Below are 21,509 nucleotides of genomic sequence, written 5' to 3' on the forward strand. Positions count from 1 at the left end.
GTAAAATACAAATTCAGCAACTTCACTGGAATGATGTCCCCGTTTCTATGGCATTAACACTCGACAGAAAGACTTCAAATGGACACTGAGAAACCAAGTGACTCAAATAAGAACTTGAAAACAAAACTGCAATGAGCACACTTCTGCTTTGAAGGGTATTTTATAACAAGAAAAATGACATGACAGCAACATGAGAACTCAGATGAGAACATTAGGACAATGAATAAATCTTCATACACATCTCATGCATTTGCAGTAATGAAACCAGCTGAATAATTCCTGCACACACATCAGTCAAATTAGATCAGATTTACACATCAGGTAAAAGCCCAGATTCTCATGGTACACTACAGAATACCATGACGACCGTTGTCAGCACAGGAAGCAGGGGGTGTGGCCTACGCTGTGGTACACGGAGATGTGTATTCAGTGACTGCCCCGTCGCCTATAAAAATAAATAATTATTATAATGGGTTATATTTTTGCACACCGTGTAAATGCATAATAGATAATTATATATTTAGCTAATTAATAGATAAGATGCATTAGAGTTAAGCAGAATAAGACTTGTCATCTCCCCTCCCAAAAACTTGCAGCCATCACCCTAATCACAGCTGACTGTTTCTGAAGATGAAGGGACTGGTCCTTACTGGGCTGGTAGTAGTCGTAGACCTTCACTACAGCTGGTCTCAGGTTCTGAACTGGTACGTCCTGCTGGATGATCAGTGTGTAGGTCTGGGGCTCTCCCTTCTTCAGCTGGGGAACGAAGACGTCAGCATAAATGACCATGTAGACTCCACTGTTAACATTGTGTTTACTGTGTAAGCACCATATTGTTTATTCATATGAAAAAGGAAAGTTGTTCTGAACTGATTCATCGTCAGCTCTCACCCCGTTCAGGTAGACGATGGCGTTTCTCTCCGTTTGATCCACACGTTTCACAGCTCCATCCTTCACCTGTAGGAACAGGTTAATCATGATCACACCAGCCGACATGATGGGAGTTTTCAATGAGGTCAAAGGGCAAAGTTACCCCTAAAGAGCCAAGCGCTAGTTCCAGCGACCCCTGAACCAGCTTGAACCCAGATAGCATCGTGACCTCGATGACCACCATGTCAGTCTCTGTCCTTTTACCATTATACCTGAATGGCGAAACGGAGTAAATCTCAGTCACATGGACAGACTATATGCGAGACCAATGTTAGTTTTTATTCTGTAGTAGAGCTCACGTGACATTCACAGAGACCCCGATAGTCGGGAATGGGGCACTGCAGTTTGAGGTTGTGTTAACAGAGATGCTGAAGGAGGAGAAGTCACTGGGAGGAGGGATGTTGTAATGCTGGGTGAACTGGAAGAAAACCATTAGTGGTACAAATTATCCTCCCACTATTCATATGAAGTACACCAATGCCATTTAAATAATTCAAATAACTTATTCAACAAATGTCATTTGACACAGGGTGCTTCATGACATGGCGTCTGACTGACCTGCACAAACACACAGCCGTGTCCTGCTGCCGTGAGCCTGTACTCCCCGGTCACCTGCTGCAGCTGGGCCTGCTGGTACAGCAGCCTGTTACTCTGGTTCACCGTGAACTGGATCGTCGTGCCCGAGGGTGACGTCACAGTGACCGTAACGGTGCCTGTCTGACTGTAGGTGGCAGTGCTGTATTTAGCCAGAGCCTGAAGAGCTACTACAGTGTCCTGAGCAGAGAAAAGGGATTACAAAACAAAAGCAATAATGAGGATCAAGTGTCACTACGTGCATGTTCATCAGAAACAGAAATAACAGAACCCACAGGTGAGGTGTGGTGTGTGTTACCTGTGTAGAGGCGAACCCCACAGGTGAGGTGTGGTGTGTGTTACCTGTGTAGAGGTGAACCCCACAGGTGAGGTGTGGTGTGTGTTACCTGTGTAGAGGCGAACCCCCCGTAGGCGTTCTGCTGCTGGCCCATCCAACGGACGATACTGGCACTGTAGCCCAGGTCAAACTGGGGCAGCAGGGGTCCAGAGAGCACAGCCAGCAGCACGTAGGAGGTCGTCTCCACGTCCAGAGAGTCCGTCACCATCCCGTCACCACTACTGCTCCAGTGTCGCCCGTCCACTGATGATGTTGGATAAAAGCACAGAGCACACTCAGCAGAGATTCTCCAACATGCTGATTTTCTCTAGTAACAAACGTTCCAACAAATACACAACCTTCAGTCTCCATAACTGCTCATTTAAAACATACAACCTCCACATCAACGTGTGTGGATGAGATACCCATTAAACCAATCACATGGCATAAGTGAGATCTGACCTGTCACTATGGCTTGCTGGTCTAATCGGGAGAGCAGGGTGCTCCTCATAGTCTGGTCTCCAGCCAGTGTGAAGGTGTAGCAGAGGAGGGCGATGGTGTAGGTGGAGTTCACCTGGCCAGAGGCGTTCCTCAGACACTCCAAACTCTTGGTCACCACGGGATCCTACCGTACCACACAATCATCCACAATGTTCATTCAGACCATTTTACTATTCGAGGTCTGTCTGAAGGACAGACAGAAGACTCCACCCCCACCACTCAGACGTGCACCCTGCGTGTCCTTGATGTTTGTCTATACAGAGTTCTCTGCTCAAGGAGAGCTGCCCAAGGAAGAGGACCCACCGTCCCGGGAGTGTCTGCCTCCAGCAGAGCAGCTGTGACGTATGCCGAGAGGGTCACCTCATTGTCCACTCCACCCTGAGAGAGAACGAGAGAGAGCGAGAGAACAAGTCAGCCCTCTGGCCCACAGGAGTGCTGCAACATGTAATAAATGCCACAGTGCAGTGCCACCCCACACCAGCAGGTAGCAGCGGCTCTGCAGTGTCCTGACCTGCATGTCCACATGGATGAGGTTGCCCACTGAGGCGAAACAGCCGTTCTCCTGTTGCTGATCGCCCAGCCATGTCCTGGCCTGATTGATGACTTCCTGATCAATGAAGATGTATCGCTTTGCAGCTTCGAAAGACTTCATCACAAACGCAGTGAGCCTGAGGGGGGGGGGGGGGGTGGGCCAGAGGTGTGACAGTTGATAAGTGTAGTGTGTGAGCTGCCCATATCAGGTCGTCTCTGGTGTGACACTGACCAGGTGTTGCCCGACTTGTCAGTCATCCCAAAGGCACTGTAGGACCCATCGTCATGCTTGTAGGTCAGCTCTCTCTGGTAGCCTGTGAAGGTCATAGGAAAACCAGCTCATTACATCTCAGCTCATTACTGTAGAAGAGGAAGTGATTTCTTACCAGCACCACACACACGACCTTCAACACCTTCACGTCCATTGTTAAAAGGTATCGCACCATCAAAGCTGCACCCATCGCAATGTGCTTGAGCAAAGGTCAAAGGTCAAGGTGAAACTTTATAAAAAAATTAAAAACCCCAACCACACTGCTGAAATCAAATCCTTCTGACTGAAAATTAAGCTCTAGATATGTTGGAGACGGTGTTAGCTGTGTACATGTGAGCCAATATGTGCACTTACCACTCAGCAGGAAAGAGGCGGCTTTGGTCCTGATGGTTGGCGTCAGCTGGCCGCTGCTGTCCAGGTACTCCAGGATGAAGATGTCAGGAGCGAAGAGCAGCATGTTCTGTTCACCACAGCCGTACGGCATGGCCAGCAGGTTGTCCAGGTTCTGCAGCGCACGGCCCATCAGATCTCCTGCAGAGAGGTGGAGGTTCAGTAGTGTTTGTGCGTTTCCAGATGCAGAGAGAGCTCCATTTATCATCTACAAGTCATACAGTTCTTCCCAATTCAGACTTGAACAGCGATGATTCATAGTTTGTCTCCATTCCTGTTCCAACACCCGTGGGCCCGGTACAGCAGAGCTGGGCCGGGCTACAGCACAGGGATGAACTCTGGAAACTACCAGTGTGGACGTCCGCATACTAAATTATGGTCTGAGGTGAATTACTGCACTGAGCTGGTGATCATTTCCTGAGCAAGGAATGTGCTTGTTAAATTACTAACCTCATTTAGTTTAAATATGTAAAGGAAAAGACTTCAGAGCAGACGTTACGGTTAGGGGTTTCTGTGTTTTCTTTTTGTGTTGTCTGGTGCGTTTTCAGGTTATCCAGCAGAGGGCGCAACGACGTAATTGACATCAGGTGCCAGTGTCACAAGACAGGAGACGAGATTGGATGGCGGGACTTTAAAAGCTCGCCTTGAGCAAGAAGCTGGACCTTGGGGTGATACTGAGCAGTGTTTGACATTTGTGGTGACCGTTCTGAGATCGTTTGGACCGATGGTTTATATCATTCGGGTCTATTAAGAGATATATCGCTATGCGATTTGAGATGTACTGCTTCTAGCTTCGGTCTATTTGTAGTGTTTGTATATGGTGTACGATATAGAAGAGTTGTGAGGATTATATTTGAAGGGGATGTTGTGTTTTAGTAGGGCTGGGCTGCTGATTCTTTTGGGGGTTGTTTTCTCCTGTTATAGGGAGTTAGGTTATGTTATTTTGGTTTGCGGTTCGTTATGTTGAATTGGGGTTTGTAGTCTTTTGTTTGTTATGTTGGCCTTGGCCCAGCCTGAAGTCTGTGTGTTAGGTTTATATATGTTATATTATGAGAGATCATTCTCACACACACACACACACACACACACACACACACACACACACACACACACACACACACACACACACACACACACACACACACAGCTAATGAACGCAGTTCAGTGTCGCCAGATATTCTTTTTTTTGCTTGATTTATGTTTCTATTTTTATGTTGCGGCCCGACTAGTGAGCCGGGGTCATCTGGGTCGTAACATCTGGGGTTCTGGAGCCAAGCAACAGTAGCAGCACCAGACAATGACCGTGTGGTTGTAGAGGTGTGTGCACTCACCCAGCACAGACATTAAGGCTGTGGGGGAACCCTCCACAAACACTTCAGGTAATGTTAGTGTAATGTTCGTCTCAACAGCACCACCTAGAGGATGGAAAGATCCATCATACAGCAACCCACAGCTTGATCATAAACAGAAGTGAGAATATGAACGTTAATTCTGCAGATGACAGCTGCTGACCTGCTGAGCAGAGGAGCTCATTGTAGGTGTTGGTCTGTTTGGTTCCCTCTGCCTGTCGGGAGAATGAAATATTACAAAATGTTATAAAATCAGCTCAAACCTACTGGGGATCACAAACAAAACCCTTGTGTCTGGTCTGTATCCTTCGGTCAGGTTACCAGAGAACAAATCACACCCGTCACACTCCACCATTACAGTAAGGGCACTACCTGGAACCACAAACAAAGGTTTCAGTGTTTATTTTTCTCAGAGACCGACTGAGAATAGCTCCACTGCTCTGGTGATTGTCCACACACACTCAGCAACTCTACACTGCAGACGTCACCTGACAGACTCCTTTATTCAGCAGGATAATGAACTACAGCTCCAGTACAGGGAGGGTGAAGGGAGCTGCACTCAGTGGGGCTCATCAGGGTGGTGTAGTGAGGTGGAGGAAGACTGAGCTCACCACCACCAGCAGGGTCTGCTCCACCGTGTCCACGCTCCCCTTCTCTGGCACGATGGGCACCTGGTTCCCACACCGCACAGGTGTCCGGACAGCCTCCGCACGCACTCTGAAAAACACCTCACCTACAGAACGAACACACACTGGTGTAAAAACAGCCTTACCCAGTATGGAGGGTGTGATGTTGGTATAATACAACCTTACCCAATACAGAGGGTGTGACGACCCATGTGAAGGTCCAGCTGTCTTCAGCACAGAGGCAGCGCGTGTAGTTGCAGTCCTTGCAGGGTTGCACTGAGAACTGATTTGAGGACGCGAGCACTGCCTGCACCTTTAACACACAGTTGCAGCACAGAGAGCAACAGCTTGAAACAGAGCCCAGCTGACATTGGGTGGAATCCAGCAGCACAGGGAGAGTCCAGAACTGAAGCACCAACAACGGTTACGGTCATATTTGGCTTACAGGCATGGACAGCAGTTTAAGGGTGATTTCTAACAAAACTCAGATACGAGTCATAATGGGGACTTGAAGCAGAGTGAACAGAGCAGAGGGTTTAGGAAAGTGGGATTTGTAGTTCCCATGTCCAGGAGACTGTGTAGGTGTACCTGCTGATCAGGCAGGAGAGCATGATGGGAAATGTTCAGACCACTCACCATGATGCAGGAGGGGAGGTAGTTGAAGACTGTGGCCTTGAGCGTGAACACCTCCCCACGGACGATGGAGTAGGGCAGGGTGAGGCTCACGAAGAAGGGCTGGAAGGTGGTGAAGTTGACTTTAGGGGCCACACCAAACCCCACTGGAGATGTACAGAAGGCCCCGCCCTCCCACGTGGTGATGGTGTCTGGGACGGTCTTGTTGACTAAAAGAACCCCAGACGTGCTGGTGATGAGGGAAAAAAAAAGTTGTCACAAGACCTGCCAACAGTGTTTGAGCTGTAGCGCGTTTGAGCCGCAGCCCAGTGTGTACACACCCCACATGAACAAGGTCCCAGAGCCAAGTCTCTGGAAAGTATCTGCGGACCGTGGTGGAAGGTGGACTTTGTTCGGAGGGAGTTGGAGCAGAACCTGTAGATTCTTTAGCCATGGCCATGTTTACGGCTGTCGAGGTTGAAGAAATTCTCAGATACACAATATAATTTACTCACTTATAAATGAACAATGAATCGGTGATTTGATGCAACTTACGGCCAAAATCCATCAGTGGATAACGGCAATTGTAGGGCTTTTTTATTTCAGCATTGGTAACAATCTTGATACCAGCATCCTGAGAAGAGGGAACACCAGCAGAATCTCAAAAAACATGATAAAATTTGATTGGGGTTCTGCAAAGAGCCTCGTGCCCCCCCCAAAAAAAAAAAAAAAAAAAAAATTCCTTACTTTAAAGATGCTGTATACGTCAGCATTTCCATCATATGGGCGAGGGAAAATGATTCTCCGCTTTGATAGGAGAGGTGGGTAGCAGGGGTAGAAGTCCTCAGAGTCATCTGGGTATCCATATGGATCATAGACTGGAAGCAGCTTGAAGACCTAAGATCATACCAGATGAATTCATCCACTCAGATGCATTTATCCATTGGACTCACAATTACCAATAGCCGCTTGAAACCTTCAAAAAAGGAGTATAACCTTTAACTTGTAAAAACCTCTCTAGGATTGTTTTAGTAATTTCTGATGTAAAATCAGGGTACAGTATTGGTGGCCTTTCCTGCACCAGGAGATCTTCCTGCTGCAGAGTGAACCAAACCCTGATCAGGCTAATGAAGGTTCTGCAGAACATCTACAGATCATGTTTGGAGCAAAAGCTCTGCAGGTAAACCAGCAGGGACAGACGTGGGGGCCCCTGTAGTTCAGGGGTTCAGTCTGAACACACATCTGGGTGCCCTGTAGTTGGGGTGCAGTCTGAACGTACAGATTCAGCGCTGAACTCCTCCTCTGGTCTGAGGAGCAGCAGACTCTCGTCGATGGCCCTCACGGAACACAGCGAGCCTGGGTGAGCTTTCAGCGTCAGCTCCACAGAGCTCCCAGGGAGCTCCATGGGAGAAGAGAAATCCATAGACACCTGAGAAACAAACCCATAAACTACACTGATGAGATGCAGTTTGTTTGGGAGGTGGAGATTAATTACACTAATTGACCCATTACACTTTTACTTCACAGGATGGAAGTCTGATATTAGAAGTTGAGTGCAAGCATTTGAAACTGAGCACTGGGTGTTTATGGGAATTTTATTGTGACGTACTGACCTCGTTAGCCAGACACGGCTCAATGGGGAAGTCCATGCCATCAGCCAGCACCTCCCCTCCAGGGAGCACAGCATACACCACCACCCGGGCGACCGGAGCCAGCGCGTGCACCACCTGGAGTGTGACGGACACTTCTCCTCTGTTCACTGATATACAGAGACAGGTGGAGGTTAGAACATACACAGAGCACCATAGCACCTACAGCAGAAAGGGCCTTGGGCCTGGAGCTTCTGAGCCCTGAGGAGGTTCCTATGCCTAATTCCACCATGTTCATGGAGTCATGGATTAAGGTCCTCAGCCAGGCTTGTTCATACTTTTACAATGCAGAAACATACACCCTGCACTTTTCACGACGGAACACAACTGGTGCATTGTGGGTACAGTGCTGGTGTGTACAGCAGACCTTTCTGCGGCTCTACAGCCACGGAGACACTTCCCTGCTTCACAGTCCTGCCCCAGGACATCACCTGCACTCCAGCACACAAACAGGAGAGATCAGTTAAACAGGCACCTTCTAAACATGACCATCCAGACAACTAATAGCTGTTGGGCAAGTCAAGAACAGCATCACACCCTGAAACTAAGATAATCTCCGCAAGTGTGATGACCCGACGGCAGGTCGTACCATGTAGAAGAACTCTAGGGAGACCTGGGTCGCTCCTAGCGCACTGCCCTGTACGATGTACTGGGCCAGCACTTTAGCCATTCTGTTGCACCTGAACACCTCTAGAGGGCGCTGCACCTCCAGGAAACTTCTGCTTTGGGAGTAGAATGGCTGGACGTAGAGGTAAGCAGAGATGTAGTCTGGTGTTCCCATGTTGGTCATATTTCCAAGTGGCTTATTTTCCACATAATTGGCCTATTGGGAAGAGGAGAAACAATACAACTCCATAAATACAGCCTCGTACACCTTCAAAAAAGTGTCAGACAATGTAAGACATTGTTTATCCGAAAACAAAATGAAGACATTCACCTGTAGAGAGACCGGCTGCGAACCCCATGAATAAGTGTCCAAGGAGAAACTGGCAACACCGTTGCCATCAGTAACCAACTTGTAGGTTCTGGATTGGTTTTCAGCGTACATTACAATCAGATGTACCGATCCATTCATCACAGGGGCGGAGTCTGGACCAGTGGCCTTAATCTAACTATGATGCAAGGCAGAGTCAACACCACACAAGAAAAACATCAAGCTAACACTGAACAAAATGACAGTTAAATATTTGACAAACGTATCCTGCGCTACAGTTGAACTAAACACCAACAATAAAACACATTAAGATTGCTAAGCAGTAGATCTGGTGTTCTAATGTACAGTACGTTTAATTAAAGGTCATTATACAGAAATTAATTGAATTAAACAACAAAAGGTCTTTATACAGTAATCACCTTTCCTTCGTAGGCCAACCCAAGCCTGAACACACCAGGAGTGTCCACAAAGGTGAGGATGACGATCTCACTGACAATAGCAGAGCTTCCAGACCCAGACAGGACCACTCCTGTGACAGTCAATTCATTTATAGATCAGTTTACAAGTATAGATAACCATTTTGATCATTACTAAAAAAATGTTTTAGACTGGAATCCCTCACCTGTCCCATATTCCTCCAGTTCAGCATCAACACTAATAGTGTTTTGATATTGTGGAATATTCAGTGCAAAGTCACTCAGGTCAATGATGTGGGACCCACAGCCCGTCCTGTCAGTCTAAACCAGGTTTGAACAAGTGGACCAGAGTTCAGAAACAGTAGTGTCTGCTACACTGGACTATAATTACTGCTCTTAAATTTAAAGGTACAATAAGTAACTTCTCCAGTGATTTTTCTCACTTCACGAAAGCCATTGTGCTGACACCTAGTGGCCTGGCTGTTTGAGAGACTGTACTAAATAAATTTTTAACATGGCCGTCTCCATATGGGGGACCTGCTTGAAGAAGCAGGAATCTTATGTGGATTTACAAAGCATTGTGATTAATATTTCATTTGCCAGTGCTGTAACAGGTGAAGACGTGGACTAACCGTCATGGTGTAAGTCCTGAGGATGTCTGGGAGTTGTGTAGCTCCTGGAGCAAACCACCAGTATCTGTAACTGTTACGGCGGACCACAGCAGTGACAGACCCAATCACTGGTTTCCCATAAGTATACCTATGGACAGAGTGGAGGTGGTGGAGTAATGAATACATAACATTATGGTGATGGGTGTTTCAGTCTCGTATTACATCATTATTGTGTGGTATGTAAAATGTTTAAATGACTCACTTTGCACACACTTTCAGTGTGACCACCATGTCCAGAACAGTTATGACTGGAAGATCAACTGTCACTTCAAACTTTGGCAGAACTACAAGAGAAAAAAATAATGAAGACTAAATGAAATTAATGACAACAGCAAAACCTTCTTAAATTCTTTTAAAAGATTCTTAAATATGAATCACCTGTGAGGAATTAAGCATACTGCTCATAATTATATAAACTAAGAAAGCACACAGTGCTGGGTCTGACCAACAACTAAACCCATCTGACATTAACGGAAAACAGTGCTGGGTCTGACCGTATTCCTTGATTTCAAAGTCTTGTCTGGTTGCTTCGTTCCTCTCATTCCAGGCGGTGATGGTGTAGAATCCCTGTGGAGCCTCAGGGCTCATGGGATACGTCAGATCCAGGAAGCCGTCGGATGTGGACTTGTTCAGCCACTGACCGATGCGGTTGGAGTTGGGGTCCTACACACAACAGCACCATGCAGCAATTCTCAGAAAATGCAATTAGCAAGGACATTTCTGAAACAACCAGGAAACATTTCTAGAATCAGAAAACTGTGTTTAAGAGCAGAACACAAACGTCAGCGGTGCGTATTGCAAGATTCACCGTACCTGCAGCTCCACTGTTGGGAACTGAAAGAGAAAGAAGCCCATAATATCACTCTCCAATATATATTAGTGATGTGTTATGCTACTGCATTCTACAGTCTTACCATCTGATTGTGGGTGAGGAAATTGCCATCCAGAGAGACTATGCGGAATTTCACTGTTGGAAGAGAGAGACGACATCACTGCTGAGCCTACAGACGCTCAATGAGTCACTCCTTCATATACTAGACACACATTCCCTCACTGCACCAGTAGTCCCAGTCACAGCCAACATTACCAGTCTGTCCTGGTTTGTAGATGGGTTTGTCTGTTTGGATGATTGTCAGCTGCGCAGGACGTTTCAGGATGATCCTGGTTGTCCTGTTTAGGAAAGTGGTTTTCCCTTTGAGCTCGAAGTAAACGGAAGCTTCTGTGTCCATGGGTACAACAGGAACCTGTTTGATGAAAAATTACAAGTGTGAAATGAACCCCTATTGTGTTTGTGAAACATGATAAAACAGAGCCGAGAGGCACTCTACTCCTGAATCACCAGCAGCTGTGTTTACACAAGCAACGTGTGAACATGTACGAGACACTGGACATATTCACCAATACTACAAATAGAAAACTGAGAAAATTAATATTTTATTTGCTAAAAACAAACCAAGCTTAAATGAAACACTAAAATAACCACCAAAAGACTAATATATAAATATACATTAGGTGAAGTGTATAGCGATTTCAATCCGAGCCTTGTTCATATGGGGACTGCTGATTTAAAGCAGTTTGCCAATTTATTTAAAACATCGTGGTGGCGTTCCGTTAGACTGTGGGGTCAGACCTGGAAGACGACACACTGGTGGTACTCTTGTGTTTTAACCATCCGGCTCAGAAGACTCTTGTTGCTTTGCCCATGTTGCAGATACACATGCAACAGAAGGGGAGGGATGGGTAATTTGTGCCAGTGGGCAAGTTTTGCCACCCCATGTTTCTAGGGAACAAGAGAAGAAATTGGTTATGTGACCACACATTTTTGAAAAGTCATTCATTTTACTCATTCCTGCAAAGAGCCTCATTGCATGAGAGGTAAGCACATCGAAGTTCAAAAAACTGTTTTTTGCCTTTCAAAGTAAAATTTCAATGATCAAGGATTTTTGCTTGTGTCTGAACAGTTATAGAGAAGTATGAAAACATTTTACACACATCTTAGTGCTTTGGTGAGATACACTATGAGTCTATACAGCTAGCATGATGTTGGCCCAAAACTACTGGATGATGCATTTTTCCCCCTCAAATGGTGGGGTTGGGGTGATCTGTGCCACTGGCATAACTTAACCCAGGCCCTTTGGCACAACTGACCCCCACTTATGAATATTTTAAACAGATTTTTTTTGTAATTGTACATTGTATTCTTATATTTAATCATGTAAACTATGACATCTTTAATTTTAGACCCAAAATAGAAATACACCATCATGCCACGGCGTTATAAGGGGAAGACATGCAGGGCTTCCACTCCTCTAGAGGACATGGACAGAGCTGTGAAAGAGGTGGAGAAGGCGAAGTCCATTGGTCAGGTGGCGAGGGAGATAAGCATATGCAGGATGTCATTAAAAAGATAGATGGAAAATAAATAAGGCCAAGATATAAAATAACTGGACTTGCCAATCAAGTCTTTGATGAACATATGGAGAAAGAGCTGGCAGAACACAAAGGCACTAGCAACAATGTTTCATGGTCCAAGTCCCATGAAATGCCGTGAACTGGCTTTTGAGTACGCACGAAAAACTGACATGGATATCCCTGCCAGCTGGATCAGAGAGGAAAAAGCTGGTTAGAGGTTGAGTGCATTTATTAAGAAAAAGTAATAGGGAACATTAATAACTATTTCCCCAGAAACCGCTCCTCATCAGTTATCACAATGCAGATAGTTCACAGAGAAGCAAAATTGGGTACTTATTTACAGGGTTGCAATTACTTACTTTCTGAGGTGTATGCAAACATACTATCGGCGCCCCCCAAACGAAAGTTGTTGACCAGGGGGGTGGCGACACAAATTAAGCATTATATCTCATCGATTTGGCGCCCCCTCTAGTGCAGCGCCCCTATGCGTCGCATACGCTGCATACCCCCTTTTTGCGCCACTGCTTATTTAAAGCGTATAGATTCAACTTGTGCAAATGTAAATGTAAACTGCAATGGCTCAATAAGGGACAAATTAAGAGATATGCTAATTATGCTAATAAACTTTTAATGTTTGCTACTGGTTTTGTTTCATTTTGAACTGATCAATGGCACAATTTACCCCAATGTATTCTCTCCAAAGGCACAACCTACCCCGCACTGGGAGCAAGTTGTGCCATGAGACCACTTTTTTTTCAAAAAGCTGTGTCCTAAATACTATATTTCACATCCAAAGTGACCGATTCCTGGGATGCACCACATCCTGAAATATATGTACATATTTTAGTTGGAAGCATTACTGTCATGGTCTCACTAAAGTCACTTTAAGTAAAAACTGACAACTCACCCCACGTTCCCCTAATGTTTTCTGGGATGTGTGGACATGGACACACAGTGTCTCCCTACTGCCCCCTACTGGCTGGGAATTGACAGTCAACAGGTAAACCCTGAATGGAAACGAAGAAAAATAGTTGTAAACCAGTTTTCACAGGCACAGTCGATATAAAGACCCAGTCCACACTGCTGATGATTGGAAATCTTTGACGGTACAATGACGTAACTATACGCTCTCGTGAAAACGTGGTGCAATTAAAAAATACAGCAAAATAGAGCAAAGTGGGTTAGTCTTGATCAGGTGTTATGTCTTTTCATGTTAGCTTGAAGTAAACAAATGTATCGCGTCTAGATATAATGTAATTAGAATTTTAAATAATCAAAAACCCACTACAACTTCAATAATCAAAGTTAACTTGAGATTTAAAAAAGCGTTCGTACGTGTCATTGGAAGAAAAGGCAATAGCGCTGTGGACGAGCAGAAGCGCGGGAGCGAGCACTCTGGCGAGCTGCATCATGACCGGGACTCGGCCACCACCTGAAACGGGCTACCTGGAATATCCGGCTATAAATACGAAGCGCCTCCCCTATTACAAGCCCCTCCCCTTCATGTGGGAAAAGTAATTGAACTCGTGGACAGAGTGAGAAAAGCTTGTTTATTCTCCGGCCCTGCCCTATATGCTACACCTGTTATCAAACAACCTATCAGTTCGGTCGAAATTTGAGACGTTCATCTCCACGTGCTCAGCCTCCGTCGTCATCCCGTGTACACACCTCACTCTCCTTAATGAGACTCATTAGCTGATCTAAACCAAATCTAATTTAACGAGCAGTGTTGAATACGGATGCAGAGAGCGTGCTGGTGCATGAATGCTCTCGGATATTAGTGTTGTGTTGTTTAAAAATGAATATGAACGTGTTTTCTTTGTATTATTCAAGGCATGAAAACATATTTTTTGCATCTGTTGTCATTTTATACAAATAAATGCACTTCATGGCAATATTTTCTTTATGAGTAATGTCAGTATATAGAATTAAACATAAATATTCCTTAAACCCAGACCTATACGTAGCAGACATTTATTTTACAAATATGTGTTGTTGTTGTTGTTGTTTTTATCATCATTTCCAGTTCTTTACCCATATTAATTAATCAGTAATGAATGCACTGTCAGTTCTTTTTTTGAAATATGTACTAATGAAAAATAAGTGGATGGTTGTCACTGTTACAATTTATTTGGAGAACTATTCATATTTAAAGGTCATGTGTTCATATTTATAAACCTCTTAAAGTCAGGGGAATTTACTTTTTGTTTTCGTTATCTTTCAGACATGTTATTTTATGTTATTAGTTTGGTATTTATCTAATTAGTTTGGGTGTTTTAAGCCAAATTGAACATTTTCTCATTATATGCCAGTTCCAGAGGTTTATATTTAATAATAAAAAGTATGTATTTTAAAATGTAACAAAGTTTATATACAAATATATCTAAATATCCAAATATCTCAGTGTTGTAAGAACATACAGTAAACGTCATTACAAAGATTTTGAATATGAATCATGTATAAATGATGCAGCAGGTAGCCTATTAAAGCTAGTGCAGGGGCGCAGATGGAAATTCTGAAGTGAGGGGGACCAAGCTGTACAATATACGTTTATGCTTGTAGATCAGGGGTAATCAACTATATTTTTCCGCGCGCCAAATTTGGCAGATAGCTCCGACCTGGCGAACGTAATTTAATGTGGGGGGGGGGGGGTGTGTTAATGCAGTTAATCAGGAATGAGATTGGGTCCGGACAGGACTGATTTGGGTTCGGATCCGGACCGCGGTCCGCCTGTTGATGACCTCAATATTAATCTGGGGGGGACACGAAATCTAGATGCTAGATTTCGGATGGGGTCAATATAAATCTGGGGGGGACATGTCCCCCTCGTCCCCAGTGCCATCTGCGTCCCTGAGCTAGTGTTATCTTGGTGTCAAATGTTCAGAATGTTGTTTTAAAAATTAAAGTGAGTGTTAATGGCATGGTGTAGCCCTCAGGCAACAAACCACTATTTCCCCTCAATTTTTTTGGTAAAACGTCACAATTTAAATCAGCTGATATGTCTGGAACCAATGAAAATTGATCTGGGTGTGGGTGTGTCTTTCACCTTGGGGTGAAGCAGTGTTTTTTTTGGAACATAGCATGCTTGGACACACTGCTAGCAGAAGGCAAGATAAGTTTTACATTTTAACACATTTAAATGTAATTAAATTTGTATTTATAAATATCTGTGATGTGCATGAATATGTGAAAAAGCATATTTGATTGAGTAAAGACACTTTCTCTTTATCTATATACTAAAATATAAGTTTTTCATTCGTTGCCTCAGGGCAACATTGCGCAGTTAGACCACTTTAGTTTGAACTATGACCTGTTCATGGGTGGAGATGTGCAGGGACACACAATTCTTTGCATAATATTATTTTTGCTGTCCTATCAACTATTACTCACAGGAAAAGGACGCAAGAACATTTCTGGGTGTGAGGAACATGATCCATCAGTTAAGGTCATACATTCTGACAGTGAGGACAGTGACAGGGAAAATCATGTTTGAGGGAGATTTAGATGATCATGGTTCAGTCATACTGAACATACTGTACATAGGCGTACATGGTGCTAAAGCACCACCAACTCTGCCCTTTATCAACGAAAGTGCCCTTTTGAAACTTTGGTTAAAAAAAATTATTAATATTATAAACATTTTACTGAGGTCAGTTTGAAATGATCTTTTGAAAACCTGAGCGATTAAAAACAATGCCCTGAAATGAGCCACCACCTCGCACACACCCGACCTCTCTCTTCCTTTAACACCAGATGCGCTTCAGTTCAGCGAGTGGAAGGAAGCGTCTTCAGCACAGCACGCACGGTCACAGATAGATTTCTTCTCCCGTGCCCCACCAGCCAGGTATCATACACATCAAGTAAAATCGTACCGTTTGCCCTCTAAGCCCAACGTGAAATCATTTTGTTGTGCAGTAAAATGTCTCATACAACACCAAACTACTACACATTTTTAGCCGACTGTTCACCTGATATACTAGTCGCTCTAGCCCAAATCAATGATAGATAACGTGAGGACGACCACATACACATAATTAAGGTAGAGTTTGCAAATCTATGTGTTAAGCTGAATGTTTCCTGTTGTATAGGTTGTTAGGCAACATAAATTAACACATTCATTTGTGAAAGAAGAAAGGTGAAGTTCCCCATCACCTGTGAAAAATGCCCACCTGCATTCATGTAATGACAACATTCAGTAGCCTATAACTCCATCTCGTACCTTTTGGTCTTTTTACTGTCTTAATTGTAGGCCTATATTGCTTTACTAATTGCAAAATATATGCAACAAGGCCTGCAGACAGTGGAGGGTAAACAGAAGTTAACTGAAGGACTTAACAATGACTGAGGATCCACACTATGGAGAAGTTGACGACTCACCGCACAGCCACCCTAGTCTGACACATGGAAAAGATGGCGAGACTCAGTTCACAAGACCTGAGGTCAGTGATGCGTGCAGCATTAGAAGACTAGTCACTGTAAGTGCACTTGACCTTCCAGAGCAGACCTGGGCAAACTACGGCCCGCGGGCCACACACAGCCCGTTGTGCGTCCTTGTCTGGCCCGCGAGAGGCCAATCATAAATGAAACAAATATCTATGTCGTGCGTGCAATACAACTGTGACGCTTTTATTTTGAAAGCGATACATTTGTGTTAATTCCGTGTGGACGTACATGCGTGTGCGTGAGCTGTGCAAGAAACACTGTAGGTCAGGAGTGGCCAACCTGTGGTTCTTTGCCTGGTTTCATGCGGCTCCCCAGCTGGTCCGCGCGCTCACCTGCACTAATGGTCTGTGCCGTGGCCCGGTTACCTCATCAGCTCTGAGGGCGACACTGCTACATCTTCATGGTGCGTGGTTTGTTTACAAGCCTAGCGAGCCGCTAATACTTTTAAAACCGGCGTAGTGGAAAACACGCTCACGACTGTCTTCACATGCTCACACGAGTTACTAATTCGCCAACTAAGCGCCAAGCGATATAATACTTATTTCTTGTCCATTACACCCTCCCCCCCCGGTGTGGGGGCACATGTTCCACAGGCCGACACATAAGTTCCCATCTCTTTCTCCATCCCAGGCCACCAGAAACGATGCTGCAGGAGCTCAAGGGTGCGATGGGACCCCGGGTGAGCAGCAAAAGAGGAGTTGTGTCCCCAATCCATCACCTTATGTCTTAAAGTAGGGTTAACATACAGGCGGCCAGGAGGTCCCCCGCTAGGACCCGGGCTGCGGGTAAGTGACCGCTTGACGGCAGCCTCTGTGTCCCACTGAATGGGTGCCACAATTTTAGCGGGCAGCAGAAGGGTGCTGGGTCGGTGTGCTCAGGTGACAAGTTCCACTGACGCGTCAGGTTTGACATTTTTGGAACCTGGTCGATAGGAGAGGGTGAAATCAAACTGACTAAAGAATAGTGACCACCTAGCCTGTCTAGGATTGAGTAGTTTGGCCTGCTGGAGGTAGGCCAGATTTTTATGGTCAGTCCATACCAGAAATGGATGACTTGCCCCCTCCAGCCAGTGCCTCCACTCGTCCAATGCCAGTTTGACAGCGAGCAACTCTTTGTTGCCGACATCGTAGTTGCGTTCAGCAGACGACATACGGTGCAAGAAGTATGAAGCTTCTGAAAGGTACCCGAATGCTGAGATAAAACAGCACCAACTCCATAATCGGAAGCATCAACCTCCACAATAAATGGAAGGTCAGGATCAGGCATACGCAGGATGGGTTCTGACATGAATTGTTCCTTAAGTCTATCAAAAGACTGTTGAGCCTCTGATGACCACACCTGGTGTCTTCTTCGTCAGATTGATAAGAGGGGCAGCTAGAGTGCTAAAACCCCTTATAAATCTGCGGTAAAAATTAGCGAACCCCAAGAACCTCTGGACCTGACGTAGTGAAGCGGGAGTCGGCCACTGGGCGACTGCCCGAATTTTAGATGGATCCATGGCCAGGATGTTCAGGGCTATCCTGTACCCCAGAAAAGGTACCTCACGGACATGGAAGAGCGACTTTTCCAATTTAATGTACAGGTGGATTTCCTGTAGGAGCTGAAGAACCTGCCTCACATGCCTGACGTGTTCGGACTCAGAGTTACTATAAATGAGTATGTAGTCCAGGTAGACGAAGGCATATCGATCGAGAGCCTCTCTGAGTACTTCATTTATGAAGCATTGAAAAACAGCTGGGGCGTTCATTAAACCAAAAGGCATAACTAAGTACGCGTAGTGACCTGAGGGGGTGATAAACACAGTTTTCCAATCGTCCCCTTCTCTGATTCTGACCAGATTATAAGCGCTACGTAGGTCTAATTTTGTGAATATGGTAGCCTGTTGTAAAGCTTCGAAGGCCGTGGCCATGAGGGGAAAAGGATGACGGTCTTTGACTGTAACCTTATTGAGCCCATGGTAGACAATACAGGGCCATAGCCCCCCGTCTTTCTTCCCAACGAAGAAAAAACCCGCACCGGCGGATGAGTTAGAGGGACGGATGAAACTTGCGGCCAGGGCCTCCCTTATATATTCTTCCATGGCCTTGCGTTCTGGAGCGGCCAGGGAGAAGAGCCGGCCCCTAGGAGGACTAGCACCGGGCAGCAGGTCAATGGCCATATAGTAGGTTCTGTGAGGGGGAAGGAAGCCTGCCTTTTGTTTACTGAATACTTCAGCTAGGTTGTGGTATTCAGTGGGAACCTGAGTAAGATCTGCGGGTTTGTGTAAACGAGTAGTAGGAGAATAGTGGCTGTCCTTTAAGCACGTCTCCTTACAGAGCTGTCCCCAATTCCTGATAGTGCGGGATAACCAATCGACTTCGTGGTTATGTCGCTGTAACCAAGAAAACCCTAGGATGAACCGCATCTGAGGAGCACTGATGACATAAAGAGTGATCCGCTCGGTAATGCTCTCCGATGCTCATGTCAATAGGCACAGTCTGCTTGGCCACCTCACCAGAACACAAGGATTGACCGTCAACGGCGGCCACCTTGAGAGGCCTGTCAAGAGTGATCAGGGGAATGCCCAAGTCTTTGACGAGAGAGGCATCAATGTAATTCGGGGCATTTCGAACGTTGGTGACCCTCTCCTCCACAGTACAAACATCTGCCTTCTCTGAGGCGTAATTGTCTCTCGGACTGGGAGAGGCGTGTATGGCCTAGCTGCATGGACTGCGGGTCAGGGTCAGTATCTCGGGCGTTTGGGATACACAAGGTTTCTACCATGGGGATTGTGTCACTGTAGTATTTGATGGTTTCTTTTATTTAAATTGCCTTAGCGACGTAATCATGCACAAAGCCGTGATCACGCAGAATAGACTCAAACTCATACAGCACATGAGGGAATGGCATTAACAACAGGACAACACACACACACGGCAGGCAACAACTCGTACAGTACACCTACATAAACTGATAAGGGAGGACTCAAGCTACATAACACACATAACCAAATACATAACTAATAAATACATGCACCAACATTACACATAAAATGAACCAATACCGGAGCCGTAGAGGCTCATGGGAAGTAGCGCCGTCCCCCTTTGGACCGACGCTACAATATTACATGTAATACAGATTTGCATGGCCTCACATGATCAGTTTTCAAATGATAGCACTAAAGTAGTGAATGAATCATATAGCATGACAGTTGCAGTAAAAACACAAAACCTTTTATTTTTTTTATCTCTTATAATGTGATAAAAAGTGAATTATTTCGATTCATTTCGACCATATGTGTATTTGTATAAATATGTAACTTAATTAAGCTGAAGGTGCTGGAAAATATTGAAAATGGACCTAGAAAGTGACGTACAAGTCCTTGAATTCCACCTTGTAAAGGTGGATGAACCCTGCAAACACAGCTCTGAAGAGCGGAACGTGACCTCGACACAGCGAGCCCCCGCGATTGCTACCCGTATGACTATAAGCTGCTACCTATTCCCTCACGGTTTTAACCATGCCTACTTATAATGAGGTACGGCTTTTCTGTAGATGTTTCTTCACCCATCAGGGGTGGAGCAGAAAGTTAATCAGGTGGTAGGACAAAGTTGTAAATCAAAGAATTTTCACTTGGCACATGCAAGCAGCAGGCACGACGGAGAATTTTTTTCAAATGAACGTGTTGTGCCGAATTCCGACTCCCCTCGTTTACACACACATAAAGACGCTACAGATGATATTCAGGAGTTACAGTGATTATAACTTAGTTCATTGAGCACTCTAGTTTTGTCTTAACTAGATATTTAATTAGACATAATACTGCTGTAGTACTGCAAAGTCGTGGTCAGAGGTGAACTTCGGTATAGACAGTGTATAAATAATTAACACCCTTGAACCAGTGTGGCTTTGGACATAGATAATGCCGTTTGCTGTGATGGATAATTAAAGTCTAGCTCATATTTATGCATAGAAACGTAAATCGACAATATCATCTGTAGCGTCTTTATGTGGATAAACGAGGGGAGTCAGAATTCGCCACAACACCGGCTGAAAACCAAAACGGTCGCACATGAAATGCTCAGAGGTGGAAAGAGTACTGAAAAATTGTAATTGAGTAAAAGTATCATTACTTTGTCTAAAATCTACTCAGAGTAAAAGTAAAATTACCCATCTCAAAATTTACTCGAGTAAAAGTACAAAATTACTTCATTTAAAATGTAATTACATTAAAAAAAAAAGTTACTTAGTCACTTTCAGTTATTTAATGCATGGATGAATCATGAACCAAATTCAGCACAAGTTGTTTTAATGCTTTAAAGTGTATTTAAGTGCACATCCACACATGCAAAAAGATCAGTTGGGCTCAGGAACATACTTCCTCACAGCACAAGGACAGTCACAACCTGTACCATAAAGTGCAAACTATTTTCTATAGGACTATAGGACTATTGTCCAACGGACAACACTATGATAAGAATAAAGAAATTTAAATTACAAATTATTCAAAAAACAAAATGCACACAAAATCAAACTAAAATGCAACAGGATTCCACTACTCACAATAAAATGCCCACAGGATCCCACATCAAAAATAAAAAAATGCTCATAGGATCCCACAATTTAAAAGTAAGTGCTCACAGGATCCAACTATTCAAAATATAGTGCCCACAGGATTCCACTTTTCACAATAAAATGTCCACAGGATCCCACAGAACCTGATAGATAGAAGATTTAAAGATAGAACAATCTCATCCTTTTGGAAAAAAAGTGCACCAGATTACGACCTGATTATGAGACAATGGAAAGGGCGCGCGCAAGGCAAGGCCATGCAATTGGCCTTCAGTTCTGGGACTCGAAGTTTAAATTTCTGCCCGCATTTAAT

At 44.7% G+C, this 21,509-nt stretch overlaps 1 protein-coding gene across 1 annotated transcript; it reads right to left on the reverse strand.

The window, feature by feature from the left end:
* Nucleotides 1–191: 191 nt before the first annotated feature.
* LOC143512650 (alpha-2-macroglobulin-like protein 1) lies at nt 192–13,718 on the reverse strand. The gene is made up of 36 exons (XM_077003222.1): nt 13,538–13,718; nt 13,110–13,209; nt 11,421–11,570; nt 10,878–11,034; nt 10,705–10,757; nt 10,604–10,624; nt 10,285–10,453; nt 9,993–10,074; nt 9,752–9,878; nt 9,326–9,440; nt 9,123–9,232; nt 8,707–8,877; nt 8,359–8,592; nt 8,137–8,200; nt 7,734–7,879; nt 7,400–7,549; nt 6,868–7,017; nt 6,676–6,754; nt 6,462–6,588; nt 6,145–6,370; nt 5,695–5,821; nt 5,494–5,615; nt 5,046–5,097; nt 4,865–4,948; nt 3,498–3,674; nt 3,105–3,186; nt 2,853–3,009; nt 2,645–2,719; nt 2,303–2,465; nt 1,911–2,104; nt 1,489–1,704; nt 1,230–1,348; nt 1,034–1,142; nt 892–957; nt 651–756; nt 192–445 (listed from the first exon to the last, which is right to left on the reverse strand). The coding sequence occupies exons 1-36, from the start codon at nt 13,612–13,614 to the stop codon at nt 399–401; spliced, it is 4,404 nt and encodes a 1,467-aa protein (XP_076859337.1). The 5' UTR covers nt 13,615–13,718; the 3' UTR covers nt 192–398.
* Nucleotides 13,719–21,509: the final 7,791 nt, after the last annotated feature.

Source organism: Brachyhypopomus gauderio, chromosome 4, assembly GCF_052324685.1.
Source record: "Brachyhypopomus gauderio isolate BG-103 chromosome 4, BGAUD_0.2, whole genome shotgun sequence".
Lineage (NCBI taxonomy): Eukaryota > Metazoa > Chordata > Actinopteri > Gymnotiformes > Hypopomidae > Brachyhypopomus > Brachyhypopomus gauderio.